Here is a 19,683-nt window from a genome sequence, read left to right as displayed (position 1 = left end):
CAAATCTCAATGGACAGCGTTTTTTGCTGTGCTTTGTTTTGTTTTTATTAGATCTACTTTCAGAATTACAAAATTTGCTAAATCTAAACACAGACTTCCGGAAAAAGAGGTGGGGGCATCAAATGGCAGTCCAGACAAGAGCTCAGGATGACTTCGATATGCTCCCGAGTGCATGGACCAATTACATTCTTGCAAGCGTCATTTTTTTTTCGCTTCTGTAGATTTCAGTAACGACGGAAGTCTTTCCTGCTTATTTATCAGACAACAGTGAACTCTTGGCCTTACAAAAAAAAAATAATTAAAATAACATTTTGTGTTTCAGGGATCTTCGACATACACGAAGGCGAGAACTGCTCTGTAGAGATTTCTTCCGGCAGACAGAAGATGGCAGCAGCTGCCTGGGTCGTCAGCGCCCTCAACTGGCAGCTAACAGAACCCGACGTGCAGCTCGGTAACTCTCTCTTGTTTGGCTTCAAGGTTCTTCGCTTGCTTATCTGCAACCGATGTCTTGGCTGCAGAGAATGTTGTCCGAAACAAGGACTGCTTTTAGATTATGGCTGATCAGAATTCCTGTAGTTACTTGAGACAAACAGCTGGAATGTCCTATTGATTGCTATTCGTCATAAATTGTCTATTTGTCTTTAAAATCATATATCTGGGCCAATCTATCGGACGACCAGTCACAAAGAACTGCATATATAACAGGTTTAAAATTACCCATTACTGTAGTCAAGATTTGGGGAATATTTTTTAAACCTTGATAATTTCTCAGTGCAAATGCTTCAGTATTGTTCCATCCGACCAGGCCCATATCTAGGGAAAATGGGGGGGGGGGGGGGGGGGGGGATGTGGAAGAGGGGCAAACCGGGGTATATACCCCGGACGGCAATTTCCAGGGGACGCCAAATTCATATTCTTGAAGGGAAAAACCTTGTTTCACAAAGCGTCCAGCGCATGCTGGTCTATCGATTATTCATATGATTTAGAAACGCATCCCTGATGGTTTTTGAATACATTCAAAGTTGATTTATAAACGAATCCCAAGTTGATTTTTGAATGCGTGCATTGTGTACGTGATGTCTCTGCCAGTGGAATCCCCGTCGCGACGAGAAATAAAAAACTTTTCCGCACACAAACGGGGCCCGGGCTACACAAGCTGAGCAGAACAAACCCGAATGGTGAATGCCAATCGCTGTTTGTTTATGTGGCTGACTGGGTGTGCGAATGATCAGCTCCTGTTCTCGGAATAGCACGAGAAACGCGTAGTACGAAAACTTAATAGCACCTAACCGGAGAATAAACGCGAGATGAGTCAACCGGTGTTTCTGGCAGGGCTAGCGAAGTTTTTCTCCGGTCAAGTTTTGACAGTGGCAGGAATAGTTACAGAATTACTGATGACAGGATTGTTTGTTAGAGCGAGAAAGGAAAGGGAACGGAGTTTTGCTTGTAGTGGGCGATATAGGCATCTGATACTGGTATTTCGTCAATTGTATTCTGTCGTTATCTTTATGCAAATGAGGTAGATAAAAACGACCATTTGGGCCAAAACAGTCTCTCCTACTTGGCATGTGTTACAATTGCTGCAATAGTGGAAAGACCTATTTCGTTTTTCTAGCAGACAGTGACAAAATAGACGTAATCAAATGGAAACCACACAAGGAACTATTTGTTTTAAATACTCAGTAAATGTCTCAAGATGGCCTTGTAAGCCGAACACCGGGTAATAATAAAAGAAATATTGTAGAACAAAAGCAAACTGGTGCTTTTCATTTATTATAATGTTGTTCTACCAAGAACCGACGGAAGATTCTGTTAACATTGTATTAACATGCTCTCAGTATTAGACAACGTCCTTTTTTTTAATGTACCAAAACGTTTGACGAACTTTGATGAGGTCATAGATTCTTTTGCAGAAAAGAAAGCACCAAGGTGTAAAGCTCTAACAAGATCAGAGAGAAAAATGTTGGGATCTAATGACTGAACGAGCGTGTACTCTCTTGCTTGTCTCTTGCCTACAGGTTTTTTATGTTTCCTATATTAAATTTTATGTCAAGCAAAAGAGAAAGTTGTCAATAATAAGCAACAACGAGTGCAAATTTTCTTAAAAGTTCTTATTCTCACAGTCGCTAATGATCCCATCCAGTATTAATTGTGAGTTTTTTAAAGGTAGGTAGGATGTTATAAAGCAAGAGAGGCACCACAGGACATCCCAATTTTCACCGTTCTGAATATACGCTTGATGGCTACCCTTGTAATTAAAAATACACGCTCGAATTCCACAGAGCGAAATACAGAGACGTGCGATAGAAGAATGCCGTGTGGAGAGGCGTGGCACTGCACTTTGGCACACCTATGACCACATAACGTGGCTTACAGTTCCTCGTACATACATGCTTCATATATCAACCTCTTCAGAAAGACGTGCGCTACAAAATGAACATATCTGTGAGAAATAGATTTAAAAAGAAACGCTCGAGTGGGAGAGGGGGCGCCACTATCAAGTTTTTGCCCTGGTTCGGAATTATTATAGATCAGAGAATGTATCCAATCAACGCAATTGGTTGTCCCACATGGAAGGAACAGAGTTCCACTGAATCTAGAAAGTAGAGGCAGTGGATGATTTCTTTGTCACTATTCAACTTCTGCTGCCATCATTGCCACAGCATACACAGATAGGAACCCAACTTCATTAGTTAACAAGAATTCCGTAACCAATACTGTTAGTACTATACATTCACCAGCCAGACAACATCGGTTTCAGTCAGTCGCAGTGTCGGTAGAACATAAAGCAGAAGAATCCCATCATCGTGAAAATCCGCGGGAGGCAACAAAAAGTTAAAAGACACGCAATTCTTGAGAGGCGTCAAGTAGAACTGCAAATTACAGCGCTGGCCACACACTGTGAAGCCGAGCACGCGCCAACCCATCGCGGGTTGAAAATTGAGACATGTAGCGGTAGAAACCTAATTAAAGGACACGCAGACCGGAGCTTGGAAATCTCAGTAACGAAATGGAGACAGAAAATATTAACAATTACACTTGTGAGAAATAAGATCCACTTAAAATTACGTACAGTTAAGGAAATTGAACTACCTGGTTACATCCACAACAAGATAACAGAATCCAACTGAAGGCTTAGCCCTTGATGGGAAAGCATATTAAAGAAATAAAAATATAAAAAATTATATAAAAATATAAGAATTATATACATATATAACGGTGCTAAGTAATGTTAGACCAAGTTCACGTAAAAACCCTGTCATTTTCTAAAACAGACCAAACTAAGATGGACAATAAGATGGATGTTAGTAAAGGCAGACCAGAGCTGACAAAGACACATTCATGGATAAAACCCTCATACATACATACAAACATTAATCCTTGTTCCATAGATCATGAATACGACATTTCGTAATGATGTGCAACGTGTCAATTTAACATAAGTTTTCCGTACACAAAATAATCTTTCAAAACCGACCAAACCTCCGTTGGCGGGGTGGGGGTGGAGATGGGGAATGAGAGGTGGTTGGGAATACAAGCTGCGTCTGTGAATTTCGGTGAACGGTGTCGGAAAATAAAGGAAACAAGAGTTACCAACAAAACACCTTCACTGGGCTTCAGAATAATCATCATTATGTAATGTCTCTTGCAGCGGTCTCTCCGTGATATTTTCAGAAGTTTTATAAATTATATAACTCAGTATATATCTCGAAATATCTCTTCTTATCTTACCGATTCCTAAACTTTAATATACGATGATTATCAATGCAAATTAGTTTCAAGTTCTATTATTCCTTGGAGCGTGCATTTACTCCATGGAATAGCTTCTCTGCTATATATGTTTTCTCTTATGAAAAGAATAATTCAGATCTTGCCGATTAGCCGTGAAAGAACGAAGATGTAAATGTATGTAATGTTGAGCTAGTCGCCATCTTCATGAGATTCTGTATGAGAAAGAATGTGATACATGAACTAAACTAAAGTAAGTGTGTTCACGTATTATTTAACTGATTATTATTGACAGTGTCTGCTTACTACGCTGTGTTGCACGGGATCAGTGGGGAACGTCTGATTTACACTGGACGAACCTGCCGCTTTGTACGCTCAAGATATCCAGTTACTTCAAATAAAATAAGCTAAAACGGTCTTACCAGCAGATCTCCGGTCTTCCCCATGTAATCACCGAAAGTTAATAATTATTACAGATGTTTTCAGGAGATCGACTGAGAATTTTCGTCGCACCGAGACTTCGAAATTGCTTCACTGCCATATGGAATTTAAGTTAAGCTCAATTTAATCAGGATAGAACACTATTGAACTGTGTGAATGTGGTAAGCCTGCTTTCTGAATGAAAATTCCCTTAAGATACGCATGTTTTTTTTACTATCCTGATCAGTGAAGCTAAATCAGGCCGGTGTGAGAGAGGTTTTTAAATTTCAGGTCCTACAAAAATATTGAAATTGCCCACAACACACATCCGACGCCTGATGTAAAGCTTTCGGAAACTAACAGCAAACGCTTCTTACGGAATAGCTCGATGCACCGCGGTCATACGTTGTTGGATATCCACATCATTACAGGAAATGAGTCAGGGTTCTACCGGTACGATACGGAGACCAAGCAACAGTCAGTGGCATGATGTTCATCGTCCTCCCCGCCTCCCTCAAGGAAAAATTGGATCGAGCCCTCGCAGCCGAAAAAGGCGATTAACATCGTCTTAATCTTGGATTTTGTCAGTCGACTTTTTTTTGGTAGACGGGGAAAACGAACACCATACCATTGACTGTCTCTTGGTCTCCAGATCGTACTGGTATCGCCACGTCTCATAGCCACTAATGATACGGATATCGAAAAACGCGTCACTACGGTGCTTCGAGCGATTCCACAAGAAGCGTTTGCTGACAGTTTCCAACAGCTTTACAACCAACGTCAGAAGTGTATTGCAATTAATGGTGATTATTTTAGAGAACAGTAAAAATGTTTTGTTTGCATATCTTATTTTCTTTATTTTCTGAGACCATTCACCGAACTTCTCAGACGCACCTTGTAGAGAAGGAACACAGGAGAACTGCATTTAGGCGACAGGAACAATTATTTATCCAAGATGAATGGAAACTCACGTGAACCCTATCAGTAGTGAGGAGACTATAAGTAGTCGAGATTCAATAACAGATCCCGATGTCTTAGGTCCGTCTGGCTGTTCAATATCTGTGAACGGAGCTCTTTGATACCCCTAAAAATGTGCGTTTTCAAAATATTTAGCGATGTCCCTTTGTTCACAGTGCATAAAATGTCAGGTTGTTTTCCACACTCGTTTCTAAAAGTCCTGTTTCCCTCAGATGGCCGGCCGCGGTGGCCGAGCGGTTCTAGGCGCTTAAGTCCGAAACCCTACGACTGATCCGATCGCAGGTTCTAATCCTGCTTCGGACATGGGTGTGTTGATTTCATTAAGTTTAAGTAGTTCTAAGTTCTATGGGAAAAAAAGCGGACCTTCGTTTGTTGACATCGAGCTGTTCCTTAAACTACGTACTAAAACCTCAACCTGTTTGACCTGTATATGTGCCCTGAGAATTATTACACTTTATGGCAAAAAATCCCAGCGTTCTTGTACAAACTGGTGTCACATGACTCTTTATGTCTATATCTGATCCCGACATTAAGAGGAATAAAAAATAAACCTGTAAAGTTATTTGTGGCAAATACTTTTTGGTGTGTGTGTGTGTTGCTTTGCACAATATGGTCATTTGTAAATCAAATAAGTGCCGCATATACTATACAATATTTGAAAAATGCAATCCTGCAACTTCGCAAAAAATTTTCGCGGAATTTTCGATGGCTCGAACACACCAAGAATATTTCGCTGCAGTGGAAGCGTAAATATCAAAAACTGATAATTATGTAAAGTGCGTCTCATAAATATTGTGAACAGCCGTCTGAAGATGAACTTTTCAGTTCGAAACCGGTTACGGCGCTATTTACTTAAATAAATAGCAGTATTAATAGTGGCTGGTTGCTGTTTTCTTCTTTGTAAGAATCAACCTACATTAATTGTATACAGCCACGGTCTCACCATGTCAGTTTTAGACAAAATAGCTTAAAGTTATTTGTACTTCCCAGAGTTTCCTGTAATTTCGTAGACTTTTCTAGTGTCTTACTTTACACCGCATGATGAAAGACTATTGTGTCCCCATACCTTCCAGTTATATTTCCCGGTGTTACGTAAGGAAAACGATTGGCAGCACGTTTGTGAAAGTGCCCTAATACCCGTACTGTAATGTGATATTTGTGTGGAGACAAAATACACTCCTGGAAATTGAAATAAGAACACCGTGAATTCATTGTCCCAGGAAGGGGAAACTTTATTGACACATTCCTGGGGTCAGATACATCACATGATCACACTGACAGAACCACAGGCACATAGACACAGGCAATAGAGCATGCACAATGTCGGCACTAGTACAGTGTATATCCACCTTTCGCAGCAATGCAGGCTGCTATTCTCCCATGGAGACGATCGTAGAGATGCTGGATGTAGTCCTGTGGAACGGCTTGCCATGCCATTTCCACCTGGCGCCTCAGTTGGACCAGCGTTCGTGCTGGACGTGCAGACCGTGTGAGACGACGCTTCATCCAGTCCCAAACATGCTCAATGGGGGACAGATCCGGAGATCTTGCTGGCCAGGGTAGTTGACTTACACATTCTAGAGCACGTTGGGTGGCACGGGATACATGCGGACGTGCATTGTCCTGTTGGAACAGCAAGTTCCCTTGCCGGTCTAGGAATGGTAGAACGATGGGTTCGATGACGGTTTGGATGTACCGTGCACTATTCAGTGTCCCCTCGACGATCACCAGAGGTGTACGGCCAGTGTAGGAGATCGCTCCCCACACCATGATGCCGGGTGTTGGCCCTGTGTGCCTCGGTCGTATGCAGTCTTGATTGTGGCGTTCACCTGCACGGCGCCAAACACGCATACGACCATCATTGGCACCAAGGCAGAAGCGACTCTCATCGCTGAAGACGACACATCTCCATTCGTCCCTCCATTCACGCCTGTCGCGACACCACTGGAGGCGGGCTGCACGATGTTGGGGCGTGAGCGGAAGACGGCCTAACGGTGTGCGGGACCGTAGCCCAGCTTCATGGAGACGGTTGCGAATGGTCCTCGCCGATACCCCAGGAGCAACAGTGTCCCTAATTTGCTGGGAAGTGGCGGTGCGGTCCCCTACGGCACTGCGTAGGATCCTACGGTCTTGGCGTGCATCCGTGCGTCGCTGCGGTCCGGTCCCAGGTCGACGGGCACGTACACCTTCCGCCGACCACTGGCGACAACATCGATGTACTGTGGAGACCTCACGCCCCACGTGTTGAGCAATTCGGCGGTACGTCCACCCGGCCTCGCGCATGCCCACTATACGCCCTCGCTCAAAGTCCGTCAGCTGCACATACGGTTCACGTCCACGCTGTCGCGGCATGCTACCAGTGTTAAAGACTGCGATGGAGCTCCGTATGCCACGGCAAACTGGCTGACACTGACGGCGGCGGTGCACAAATGGTGCGCAGCTAGCGCCATTCGACGGCCAACACCGCGGTTCCTGGTGTGTCCGCTGTGCCGTGCGTGTGATCATTGCTTGTACAGCCCTCTCGCAGTGTCCGGAGCAAGTATGTTGGGTCTGACACACCGGTGTCAATGTGTTCTTTTTTCTATTTCCAGGAGTGTACTTTCTTAGAATGCGCACTCAACATTTATCATTTCCATTACCCTTTACACTCTGGTGCCGAGCAACCAATTCCGTCCAACACTGTACAGCATTTCCTTCAATTTCTTTTCACATAATGGACCCATCTGGTTTTACTCATTATTCGAGTACCACAGGATACGTCAAATGAATGTTTGGTAGGGTGCAAAGAATGAAAGTGTTTCCAGAATCGCCTCATCGAACAACAGGCACTTGTGGTCCCAGCTACATACAAAGTCTGGAACCTGTTGTGAAGTGCTTGGCAGAGGGTACTTAACATGAATATACTGGAGTTTCTTCCTGTTCCAAATGTGAATGGAGTTCGAGAAGAATGATTTCTTGGATGTCTCTGTGCTTGCCGTAGTTAGTCTAATCCTGTCTCTAAACGTCCCTACGCGAGCAATACGTAGGGGATGAAGATTGTTTGTGGATTCATCATTTAATACTATAGTCAGAAACATCGTCGCATCGCAGTCTCTCCGAAAGTATTTGAAAGGTTTCAGCGACTATTGAGTTTACTCTGACTTTGTTACGTCAATAAGAGATTAACTCGTTTTCTTACTGCCTAGCAAAATTACTTTTGTTTGCTGCTAATCACGGCTGGGAACACTACTTTTTTAGTTCTTCCACAGTTTCACAACAGCTCTTGCCGCATACCACGCCACAGTAAACGACAGAATACTCCACCACTGCCAACAACTTAAAAGAGTGACTGACACCAATTAACAAGTGCTCATGAGCAATTTATTTCAAGCTGCATACATAGGAACCTTTGGTAGTTGAGAGTAGCACTCTCCTTCGTCATGATAATGGCGGCGACACATAGTGACATTGGAGCAACGAGATATCGCCTTGGTATGTGAAACTGCATACCGACCCCCCCCCCCCCCCAACGTAAACTTTATAAACCTATAAAATTCTTATACCTCTGTGTATTTGTTTCATTTCCTGTAGAACAGGGACAAACTGCGAAGTTATTGCCCCCTCATTTCCACTCCAAGAAACCTGTCACGCGAAGGAGAGAGAGATAGCCTTTAGCTTACACTGTACAGCACGCTTATTGTTGCATAAAATACAAAGGCTCTAGCAGGCAGTTACTATTAAAAAACTTTGTTTGTTCGCACACACACACACACACACACACACACACACACACACACACACACGTTAATATTGAATAAATTGCATGCATAGTTACAGAAAGGCATATATGATATAATAAAAATGTTATGGAACACTTCTGTAGAGTCTGTTGTCGGTAATATACAGAAGTGTTAGGTGGGGATCATGTCATAACAGTGAACGTGTACTTCACATCCGCTAGTAGAATGTAGTGCTTCCAATAAGGCAGTAAGTTTTGTGGACATGAGACTTGCGTCTGTTGGTAAATTGAACGACCTAGACATCAGTGATAGTACCGGCCCAGGATCGGTTATAAGTGGTTTCTTATCTCAAGGTCACTGGTAAGGACCTCCAGTTTCAGTTTAAACTCTTGGGCAACTTACATTCAATTCACCTCCCCATTCCCTCTATCCAGAGAACCACTGACAATTGATCAAGGTCATCCAGAGGAATCCCCATCCACTCCCTACTCTGCCACTCCCCCTCCCCCCTCTCCTCCCCAAGGACCAATAGAAAGGTTAGCCCAAGAGGAAACAAGAACTCGCCACTCATCCCTTTGTTATAATGGTATGAACCCCCCTCATTTCAGATCTAATATTCATAGTGACAGGATGAAGTGACAGCTGCAGCCTGGACCAATCAACTCTCCCAGGTACAAGACGAATAAGACTGTTAGATCTGAGAGTAAAGATCCAACAATAATATAATTATTAATATTGCTATTAACGGTTATGTATCCGATTATACTTATGGTTTGTTATTGTTCCCACAGTGCATCACACCCCTAATCCAGTAGTAATGTAACACTGTTATCGATACTACATGTAATTATGTTATCTAACTTCTTTTCACAGTGTTATTGATATTACCTATACTAATGTAATCTAACTTCTTTGTCTGTTTTCACTTAATGTGACCTGTATAATCATGCTCTTTGACATAACATCTATGTAAGTGTTTTATCTATTATTTATAATCATTTATCTAATTGTAATTAGTCTATAAATGTAATTTCAGAAGTAAAATGCTAAAACTTTACTTGTAGTACAACTTCACGAATAGGGAAAGAAGGTTTGTAATCATCTAAAACAAGTCCCTCTGCAACGAAACAAACTTGGCTGAAATAGAAAAGGTGGAATTGGCGGTCAAACTGCAATTTTCGTTTGTGGCAAGAGTCAACCGGTGGCTAGCAGGTAACTATCCGCTTCTTGTGAACAGAATGAAACGAGAAGAACTGCAAGATTGTGTGTGGAAGTAATGTGACATATTATGCATGGCATACTTTGCCTAGCTCTGTACTACGAACATCCGATGCTAATAAGAGAATTTTGAGAGCTTGTTACACAGCAAGAGACATGGGTATTTTTTGAATAGCCACACCAGATCGCTACTGCCTTCGACTACACCTCAAAGTATCAGTTGAGTACCGTATAATTGCTTGGACCAGTGACTCAATTTCTTTTTCAATAATAAGTTTGTGTTCTGTTAACTTTGTGATGAGCACCCACGTTTTATCTTTTGTCATCATCTTAAACAGATTCCATCCCAAGTTCTACGATATTTCCTAGTACCCTATTTTGTTGAGCTGAATAGTCATTTCAATAAACTTTCACTACAGTTAATAAACTTTCAGGAGTAGTAAATTTCAAAATTATTCAGTGGGTATAACTTTTGAAGTACTCCACGTATTTTTCGTAAAGAGAGAGTTACAGTTTCACCAGAATTGTCAAAAAGATTTTCATTATTCAGCTTAAAGATTGCTCTTACTGAAATCTTTGTAAAGTATTTCAGTTTCATACAAAATCGGTGATGATCCAGAAGAGTTACTGGTTAGCAGACTTCGAAGGGCCAGCATAAGAACTAATTATTGAACAGGTTCGTAAGTATCAGTGTATATAATTTCATGTGTATATAGATAATAGCTTTTCTGATATGATGTTGTGAATAAAATATTCAGCTTCGATCTAAGTCTACTGATACAAATTTCTGGGTCTGCTTGCTAATTGTTGAGCTAGCTTCAATTTTCATTTTACCATTACAGCATTAGTGATGTGCACTTGCTAGCTATCTAACTTTTGTGTGCTATTATAAGCAACTGGTTAAAACTAGTCAAACTATACTAGATCAAGATACCACATGTTCCATTTAAGCTAAATCGTATAACGATGTGAATGCTCATCGAGAATACAAATAATAATAGAAATAGGTAATGTAATTACCTTAAGGCCTTTTCAAGGGCAGTATTTTCCAATAACTAAGATGATAAAAACCTCTTGTCCGGGTTAATATTGTACACCATTAGTAATCAGTTGCCTATAACGATCATTACCTTCCTACTGTAAAGAAAAGACAGTAAGTGTTATTGAGAGCCAGTTGTCTAAACGTAACCATACTCCTCCTGTGTTGTTCATGTCAAATCACGGGTACATTGCTTGCCAAATTGCGCTAAGGTCTTGCATATTATCAGCAAAGTAAAATTTCAGTATGAAGTGAGGTCAGTCCCTATAATTAACTTTGTTTATCATCGATGCTAGTACTTGGTACAACTTTGCCTAATTAGGCTGGCGACCGTTTTCTTTTACATAATTACAGTTTACTAATACAACCTTTATTGGATTCCAGTTTGTTCTGGTACTGCTTACTTTGTATAGAAATCTTTAAAGAAAGAAAAGTAGTCCGACACCTTTCCATTATGCACGATCTTGTTCAAATAAGTATCCTTTCACTGGAGTAACATTCTGCTAGTTCAGTACTGTCCAAGCCACTATAGCAGACCGCAAGTGGGCTTCACGACTCATCTGACCTGTGGGGCATTCAACTATACTGTTCCGCTGCTGCAGCCACAGCAGCCACTGCTGTTCAGCTATACTGTCCCAGCGCTACAGCCGCAGCACCAAGGTCACCGTTGGAGCTGCCACAGTTCACAGAACTGCAGGCAAGACCTCGTCAAAAGTGCTACTGCATGCTAGCATATATAAAGTTACTTCCTGTGGATCTAAACAAGTGAATGTAGGTTTGTCACCTGACAATGACTTTGACACTGATTTAAGTTGAAAATCCACAGTGTATTGGCACCACAGCTCAACATCCGTGGTACAAGGAGGAATATTTGTGTAATATGCTGGGTTATATAAAGAACAAGTTGATGGACGAACTCCAACAGACAATCATATATTTGTCCGTAAAGTCCCAACAGTTGACATGTGTGGCAAGGGGCCATGTCAGAATTAACTTCATGGTACACAATCATCTACTTAAAATATTAAAATGTTGCGAATTTAGAAGACCTGTACTATGCTTTATCGATTTCCACAGAAAGATTGTGCCATTAGCGCCATATGTAAGATGAGCTTGCTGTAAGTTTGCAGACTATTTGAGTAAAAAATAGTGTTACTGTGTATCAAGTGGAGCAGTGTATCAGTGACTACGTATCTCATGTACCAAAGCATAGAATCTGTAAAGCTTGTAGAGGGTGAGTTCACAGAAGTAATTCCTGTGTAGGTAATGCCGCCTATTGGCTTGGATACCATACAGGCTGAGATTGAGACCTAAAACAGTACAGAATAAAGCGGTGTGTGTTTCCTACAGAACTTTTTATTTACACACAGCCCCACCAATGTCCTATCTAATTACTTATTAAAAACATATATTAATTTACCGAGAGTTAGCGTGCTCACGCCATTGCTACTGTCACCACCTTTGGCACTAACGCTGACGTTGGCACCACAGCCGGCATTGCTTCCACCGCAGATGTGTATGACCGTCTGACACAGGGCATTCACTGAGAGCGGAAAGTCCAGCAGGGCTTATTGCGACACAATAAGAGGAGTAACAGAGGGATGGAGCGACGCTCATGTGTGCCATTGACATATAGCTTGGTCATAGTGTCTTACGTACTTCCTGAACTACACAGTCTACACACAAATATATTTATATTTTAAAATAGACTGAGCAGGGAAAAATCATTTATTATTTTAGATTGTACAACCAACAAAGAGCAGTTTAATATCAGGAGGACCGTAAATCTAGTATCACGCATTCACATCATAGTGTTTTATTATTTTTAAACACGTCAGGCAGTACTAAATCTGTGTGAAATATCACATAGCAGAGGTATAAGCTGCGTAGGAAACATATTAATCTCCAGCATTCAACTTGTGATGTCTTTAAGATTCCTATAAATGTCCAAAAGCACGTTACAAATATTTTGTGATTTCAGCCACTTGAACACGGAATAGGCTGTAGTAACTCGGTCACCATCATCATCTTGGAAGTCATAGGCCTGCAGCTGAATCATCATAACATATTCAGGAATATCCAAGAACGTCTGGGTTAAGTCGTTTTCTTGAACATATCACAGCTGTGCAGTCACTGGTCTCCCTAAATAGCGAGGTAATGATTGACACATCAATGGACCTGGCTTGTAGTATACACTCATTGCCCTCACTTAAAGATGAGCACAATCACTCCACAAATAATCATTACCGTGTTCATTCTGACAATGAACTGGTAGTAATAGACGTCAGCGTATTCGACTTTTTTACTTTTTTTAAAGTTACCTACATTGCTGGATACAATGTATAGAAACAGAAACTGATGAATAACTCACCCTGTCGTGAGAGAACTGGCTACGAGCAAAGTTGTTGAGGTGCGTAGCAGCAGGCGAGGTGAAAAAAACAATTGCCATATGACCTGGTAATTGTGTCGTTTAACGTTAGCTACAGTTTAAACAAGACAGGCTGCAAAGGTGTCAGTGTCGCTATGATATTGGACCAGGAGATCCATACAGTGGTTTTATTAGAAATTCCATCACTTTGTGATTCTAAAGTGCCATTGTCCATGGATGAATGGTTTTGACTATGTGATATGTCAGTGCATATTTCCGCATTATTCCACGACAGCGTTCACTCACCATAAGTAATGCTGCGAGATCGTACAGTCACAGCAGGAGACTACATTGGAACAATTAAAGTATTTAACAGCAGAGAGAGCAAACATCTGCGGAACAGACGTTTAAAAATCTAGTGTACATAAGTTGTACTGCGAAGTATACTGTGGACTATCGACTAAGATCGCAATTTTACATTCACCAGTTTTACAAGACATTTTGGAGTGAACTGTTGGAGTCTGCTTGCCAAATTCTGCACCCATCGGAAGCAACTGTCGCTCAGTTGTATGAATCATGTTGCACCAGAATGGGAGCAGAAATGAATAGACAATATTTGCCAAATATAGGCGCAGAACTGTCATCGTATTTCCATCTATTGATATACCCTGAAATATGTGAGTGTTTATAAATACAAAAGTTTAGGTGCTACTTGTGTTCTCATAATCATGACCAAGTGGACAAAACATACCGATCACAAGAGGCTTGTGGTAACCGACTGGCCCTGCAATGGTGATGACGATGATGCTGCTTGAAGCTGGAGGAAGAATGTATCATTACTTCCCAGTGACATAGGTGCTTTAATTATTGGATGTTCAGACTGTGGGAAGACTTGTCTTGTTCTAACACTGTTAATCCCACTTAGGATATGCATATACCTTTTTAAGAACTCTGTTTCAGCCAAAATATCAGCTACTGCACGAGCTTTTGCGTGGCATTGAGGGAGTAACATGCCAGACGTTTAGCAGACGCTGTGATATTCCATCACCTGAATAACTAAAGTCAAACAGCCTTTTATTTGACGATGTCGAAATGGAAAATTAGGATGAGACTGGGAAATATTTCTACCTTGGTCACCACATGCAAGGCGATATATTGTATCTGAGCCAGATACACTGAGGAATCCTGAAGCAGTTGGTGCTGGATAATGCGAACCTTATTATTGGTTTTCAACAGAACAATCTGAATTTAAAGCATTTTTAGCAAGCCCATGCTATTCAATGAATTCGTTAACATATGTGGGGATTGCTGGAATAACTCACAGTATGGTTTTCTCATTATTGATAAAACTGAGAAACTGAATGAAGACGATGCAAACGAAAATGTGATGAGAGTCTGCGTAAAAGGCAATGTACTAAAACGTAAGTCTCTCAGTATATTGTAGGCTATGGACAAATTCACACAGATGCAGTGTGCTCATCCTGATGGGATGAAACAGAAGCCAAACATACATTTATATATCGACAAAAGAAGTGAGACAGTCACTCCAAGATTTATGGAATTGGACAGCGATGTTAAGGCAGCAGCTGCAAAAGGTGAATCTCATCTGAATGGTAGAATCCAGCGAAATGAGCAAACAATCAACGCAAATTTGAAGGAATTGAACCGCATTATCAAGGCAGGAGCTATGAACTATGAATATCAGCCGTAGTAGTTGAATAATATAATACAGTCATATACTGAGGCATCAGACGCAAAGGTCGACTCTCTTACGGCGTCTGTAAGGTTTTAGAAAACCATAGACGAGGTAAATAAATCCCCCCCTGAAAATATTCTGCAAAAGAAAAACTTGGTAATGAAACCTTTCTGAGGGTGCTTAGTGTAATAAATGGAAACGATGATCAGCTTGAGGAAGCTGTGTATAAGACAATATTGGAAGTGTACAATATGAACTGTGATCGGTTTACGACAAAATGTAAACAAAACGCGAAGGCATAGATGCATCGAAAGCCATTCACTGCAGACTGTAACTCTTTAAACAGGGACAGTTGAATCGTGAACAGTCTTTTTCTGAAAAGTTTAGACCCACAACAGAAAGTATCAAACAGCTCTCACACTCAGTGGGGGCGAGTACGAGTAGAAGAAAGAACAAGAACAGGGCAACGAAGGATACCATCAATTTCATCAACTGTCACAGGGCCATCGAATTAGATATGACATAATGGCATCAGGTGTATATCCTGCGAAACCTGCCTTTATGCTTAACAAAGGACACCATCTACGTTGGAGGCAGGCAATTCGAGCTGACACCTGGTTTAGTGGAGCTAATATTCCTAGTAACTTCGAACCTCCATAGGCAATTGCCAAAAGAGAACAGATCTTATGCTGAAATATTAAGAATGACTAACAAACATAGGCGAGACAGCGCTCCTAAAGGACGATTAAAAAGTACAAACAGTGGGAAATGATTACTGACAACATCAACCTCGTAAGGGAATACAGTTCCCATGAATAAAATCATTTTGTAGCTTTGAGACAGAAGAGTCATTGAATAACAATAATAATAATAATAACAATAATAACAATAATGGTAACTGTGGTCCATGAATTCCACAGGAATGCTCGCAAAACATTCCAGAGCAGACAAATCATAATACATAGCTTGGACGATTTATGGTAGGCCGGTGTTATGGAGATGAGAGAATACTTATGAACGAATAATGGGTTCAAATATATTTTAATGATCATAGATACATATTCCAAATTCGCCTGGATCTTCCTGTGAAGGCACTGGGAGGGACGCTGCGACGTGTTTGAACAATTTCTGCACACTGCTACATATCGGTGTCCAGACAACAGGCAAGCCGACCACAAAGATGAATTTTACAGTAAGTATTTCAAGTTGGTAACGGATTGGTATAGAATAAACCACTAGTCAACATTCTCCCACATGAAAGTGAGTGTTGTGGAGCATCTGAGCAGGACCATTAAAACCTGTATGTTGATGCAATTTAATCTTCATGGTTCATACACATGGGTAGATATCCTACCACAAATTATTAGGCAATATAATAGAACCGAACGGCACATGACTAAGGAGAGACCTATCAATGTACATGACAATGCACTTCTAAATACAGCTTCTGATAGTAGTAAGAAGGTGGATTCGCACAAGTAGACGTTCGATGTAGGTGATTTGATGCATATTTCAAAATACAAAACTTCACTGGAGTAGTCTTACTTTCCTAAATGATAAACGCAAATATTTACAGTGTCCATAAAACAGAGGACAAACCTGAAAACTTACATCTCAAACATTGTGAAGAAATCGCAGGTAGTTTTTACACAGAAATTACACAAAAGTTCTGAACTGGATGTGTTTCTTCTAGAGCCTGTTATAAGGCGTCATGGGAGCAGGACTTTAGTGAAATGGCTTGGCTTCAAACACCGAAAAACAGCTGAGTGAATACTCGCAATCTTACATAAAACAGGGCACACAAACCTCAGACGTTTCAGTAAGGTACCATTAGTACTGGGGGGTTGATCTGGGGGAAGAGACCAAAACATCGGGGTCATCGATCTCATCGGAGTAGGGAAGGATGGGGAAGGAAGTCGGCAGTGCCCTTTGAAAGGAACCATCCCGACATTTACCTGCACCAATTTAGGGAAATCACGGAAAACCTAAATCAGGATGGTCGGACGCGGGATTGAACCGTCGTCCTCCCGTATGAGAGTCCAGTGAGAGTACTGGGAAGTACATGAGAATAGGCGGTGGTGGTGTTCTCGATAAACTGCTAGTTGAACTTCATATTCCTGGATACAATTTTTGAGGGCCCAGACTGACACTGAGAAAGCATCTGGCAATTGGTGATGAGGGGCTGAATATGCTTCACAAGGCCTGAAGATGGCATGATTTAGCGTACGCTGCAAATCAGGGTTTGACTGAAGCTCACACTGCAGCCACAGTTCAAATAGTGATGAATGCACAAAACACTCGGGAGCAACTTTAGGGATGTAAAAGACATAACAGGGCGATGGGTACCGTCACTATCAGTAAGGGACTACATTAAAAATCGTACAAGAAAGGGCTTGGACCGTTTATTTGAAAAATTCCCGTAATTATAATTGTCCAACAGACCACTTACCAATACTTACCACCTTAAATTCCTCAAGAAACTCAAAGTCCCAAGATTTTGTGGCGTTTTGCCCGGAATACTTTGCCAAAGACGATTTGAAAATGCAAGGAATCTGGGATCATAAATTTAAACGTTGCAGGAGGATCTGGAATACATCGTGTTGCGTACGTCAAAATAAAAGAGAACAATGTGCTCTACCATGACTTTAACAAGGCATTACTCCCACCAGAACAATTGCGCCACTACTTTGCAAATAGATGGATGTTGTACAATTTTTGACAATAGTAATACTGATTCATACCTCGGTGGTCATTTATGTCTTATGTATCTCCTGACAAATGCATAAAAACAAGCAACATACACAACATCACATCATTTGAGACTCAGATGTGACGTAATACAGTCTGAGTTTAAAAGAGCGCTCATCTTTATTAAATGCAGATTACTTCCGCACAATAAGCATGGGCAAGTGGAGCATTGCACTGATCGGCCTGGGACAGTATTCCAAACATCACCGAAGCGAACAACAAACTTCACCTAAGGAGCAGCAGATTTGTGCACATTTCTCCTGTCTCATACTACATTGATTGTTTGAATGCAATTATAAAATTTTCTTTAAAAGTATTTGACTTATGTGCAAACATTAATAGGTATAAAACAGAGATAAAACGACAACACATGGAACAGCCTTATCCAGGAAGGCTCAAAAGAATAATACTCGGTTTCTCAAGGAGTCAAGTTTTGGCTAAAAATGCGGAGGAAACTTACGAGTCGGATCAACCAGTGGATATTCTATTTGTTAACATGATCTGTATCAAGTGCAATATCGTAACAAATTCATACATCATTGACGGATTAGAACAAACGATCTATAGGTTTTTCCTTACGCTGGGACCAGGATACAAACTCGCTGACGTGCTAGTAGTCCAATATATATCCCAGTGACTTTTCAGACACTAGACCATCTGGAGTTGAGCATTGAAGACCAGGACAGCTAACTGATTGATTTTTGAGGAGGGGAAATCATAGTACGTCTTCATTTGAAGGAGTAGAACTATGGGCATAAGGTATAAGACCAGCCCTCAAACTGGTCAGTACTCCACTCTGCACTGGAAGAACAGGGTGATAACATGTCAGAATTACAAGTCCCTCATGTCAGTGGGATTGAAACCTCACAATGAAGTTACTTCAAATAACAACTCCAGTTGATGAATATACTTCTCGTCAGAAATATATCTCCCGCAAACCTTTTGCTTTGGCGATGATCAATAATAAATATGAGATAAGAATTCTGATATGGCATTGAGTTAACAATTCGGAGCAGCAGTTTCCTTTGCTTGGAAGGCACATTTATGAAGAATGATTGGTTTGTTCCAGCAGATACATCGCAACCTATACATAATGCATTCACTTTTCTGTTTCAATAAATACGATAAAACTTAATAGTACTGAAGTCGACAACACAAGAAACATTGGAATCACATCAACACCCAAAACTTGAGCATCCACATCAAATTTGGACCCTAATATTCTGCAAAATGAGGGATAGTTCACTGCTGGATCAATAAGTAATCTCTTCAGTATGTGCACCCCTCTCAAATGCTTGCAGGGTTCTTACACTCCTGAAAATTGAAATAAGAACACCGTGAATTCATTGTCCCAGGAAGGGGAAACTTTATTGACACATTCCAGGGGTCAGATACATCACATGATCACACTGACAGAACCACAGGCACATAGACACAGGCAACAGAGCATGCACAATGTCGGCACTAGTACAATTTATATCCACCTTTCGCACCAATGCAGGCTGCTATTCTCCCATGGAGACGATCGTAGAAATGCTGGATGTAGTCCTGTGGAACGGCTTGCCATGCCATTTCCACCTGGCGCCTCAGTTGGACCAGCGTTCGTGCTGGACGTGCAGACCGCTTCATCCAGTCCCAAACATGCTCAATGGGGGACAGATCCGGAGATCTTGCTGGCCAGGGTAGTTGACTTACACCTTCTAGAGCACGTTGGGTGGCACGGGATACATGCGGACGTGCATTGTCCTGTTGGAACAGCAAGTTCCCT

General features: G+C 41.3%; 1 protein-coding gene across 1 annotated transcript in view; it reads left to right on the top strand.

Annotated features, from left to right (window-relative positions):
• LOC126353850 (uncharacterized) overlaps positions 1-19,683 on the top strand; it is a 233,863-nt gene that overhangs the window by 107,171 nt on the left and 107,009 nt on the right. The window contains exon 3 of the mRNA XM_050003006.1: positions 323-451. Within this exon, the coding sequence (XP_049858963.1) occupies positions 323-451 (129 nt within the window). The remainder of the gene's footprint in view (positions 1-322; positions 452-19,683) is intronic.

This window comes from Schistocerca gregaria, chromosome 3 (assembly GCF_023897955.1).
Source record: "Schistocerca gregaria isolate iqSchGreg1 chromosome 3, iqSchGreg1.2, whole genome shotgun sequence".
In the NCBI taxonomy this organism is placed as follows: Eukaryota; Metazoa; Arthropoda; class Insecta; order Orthoptera; family Acrididae; genus Schistocerca; species Schistocerca gregaria.
Note: the sequence above shows the minus strand (reverse complement) of the source record. Positions and strands in the feature narration are given on the sequence as shown.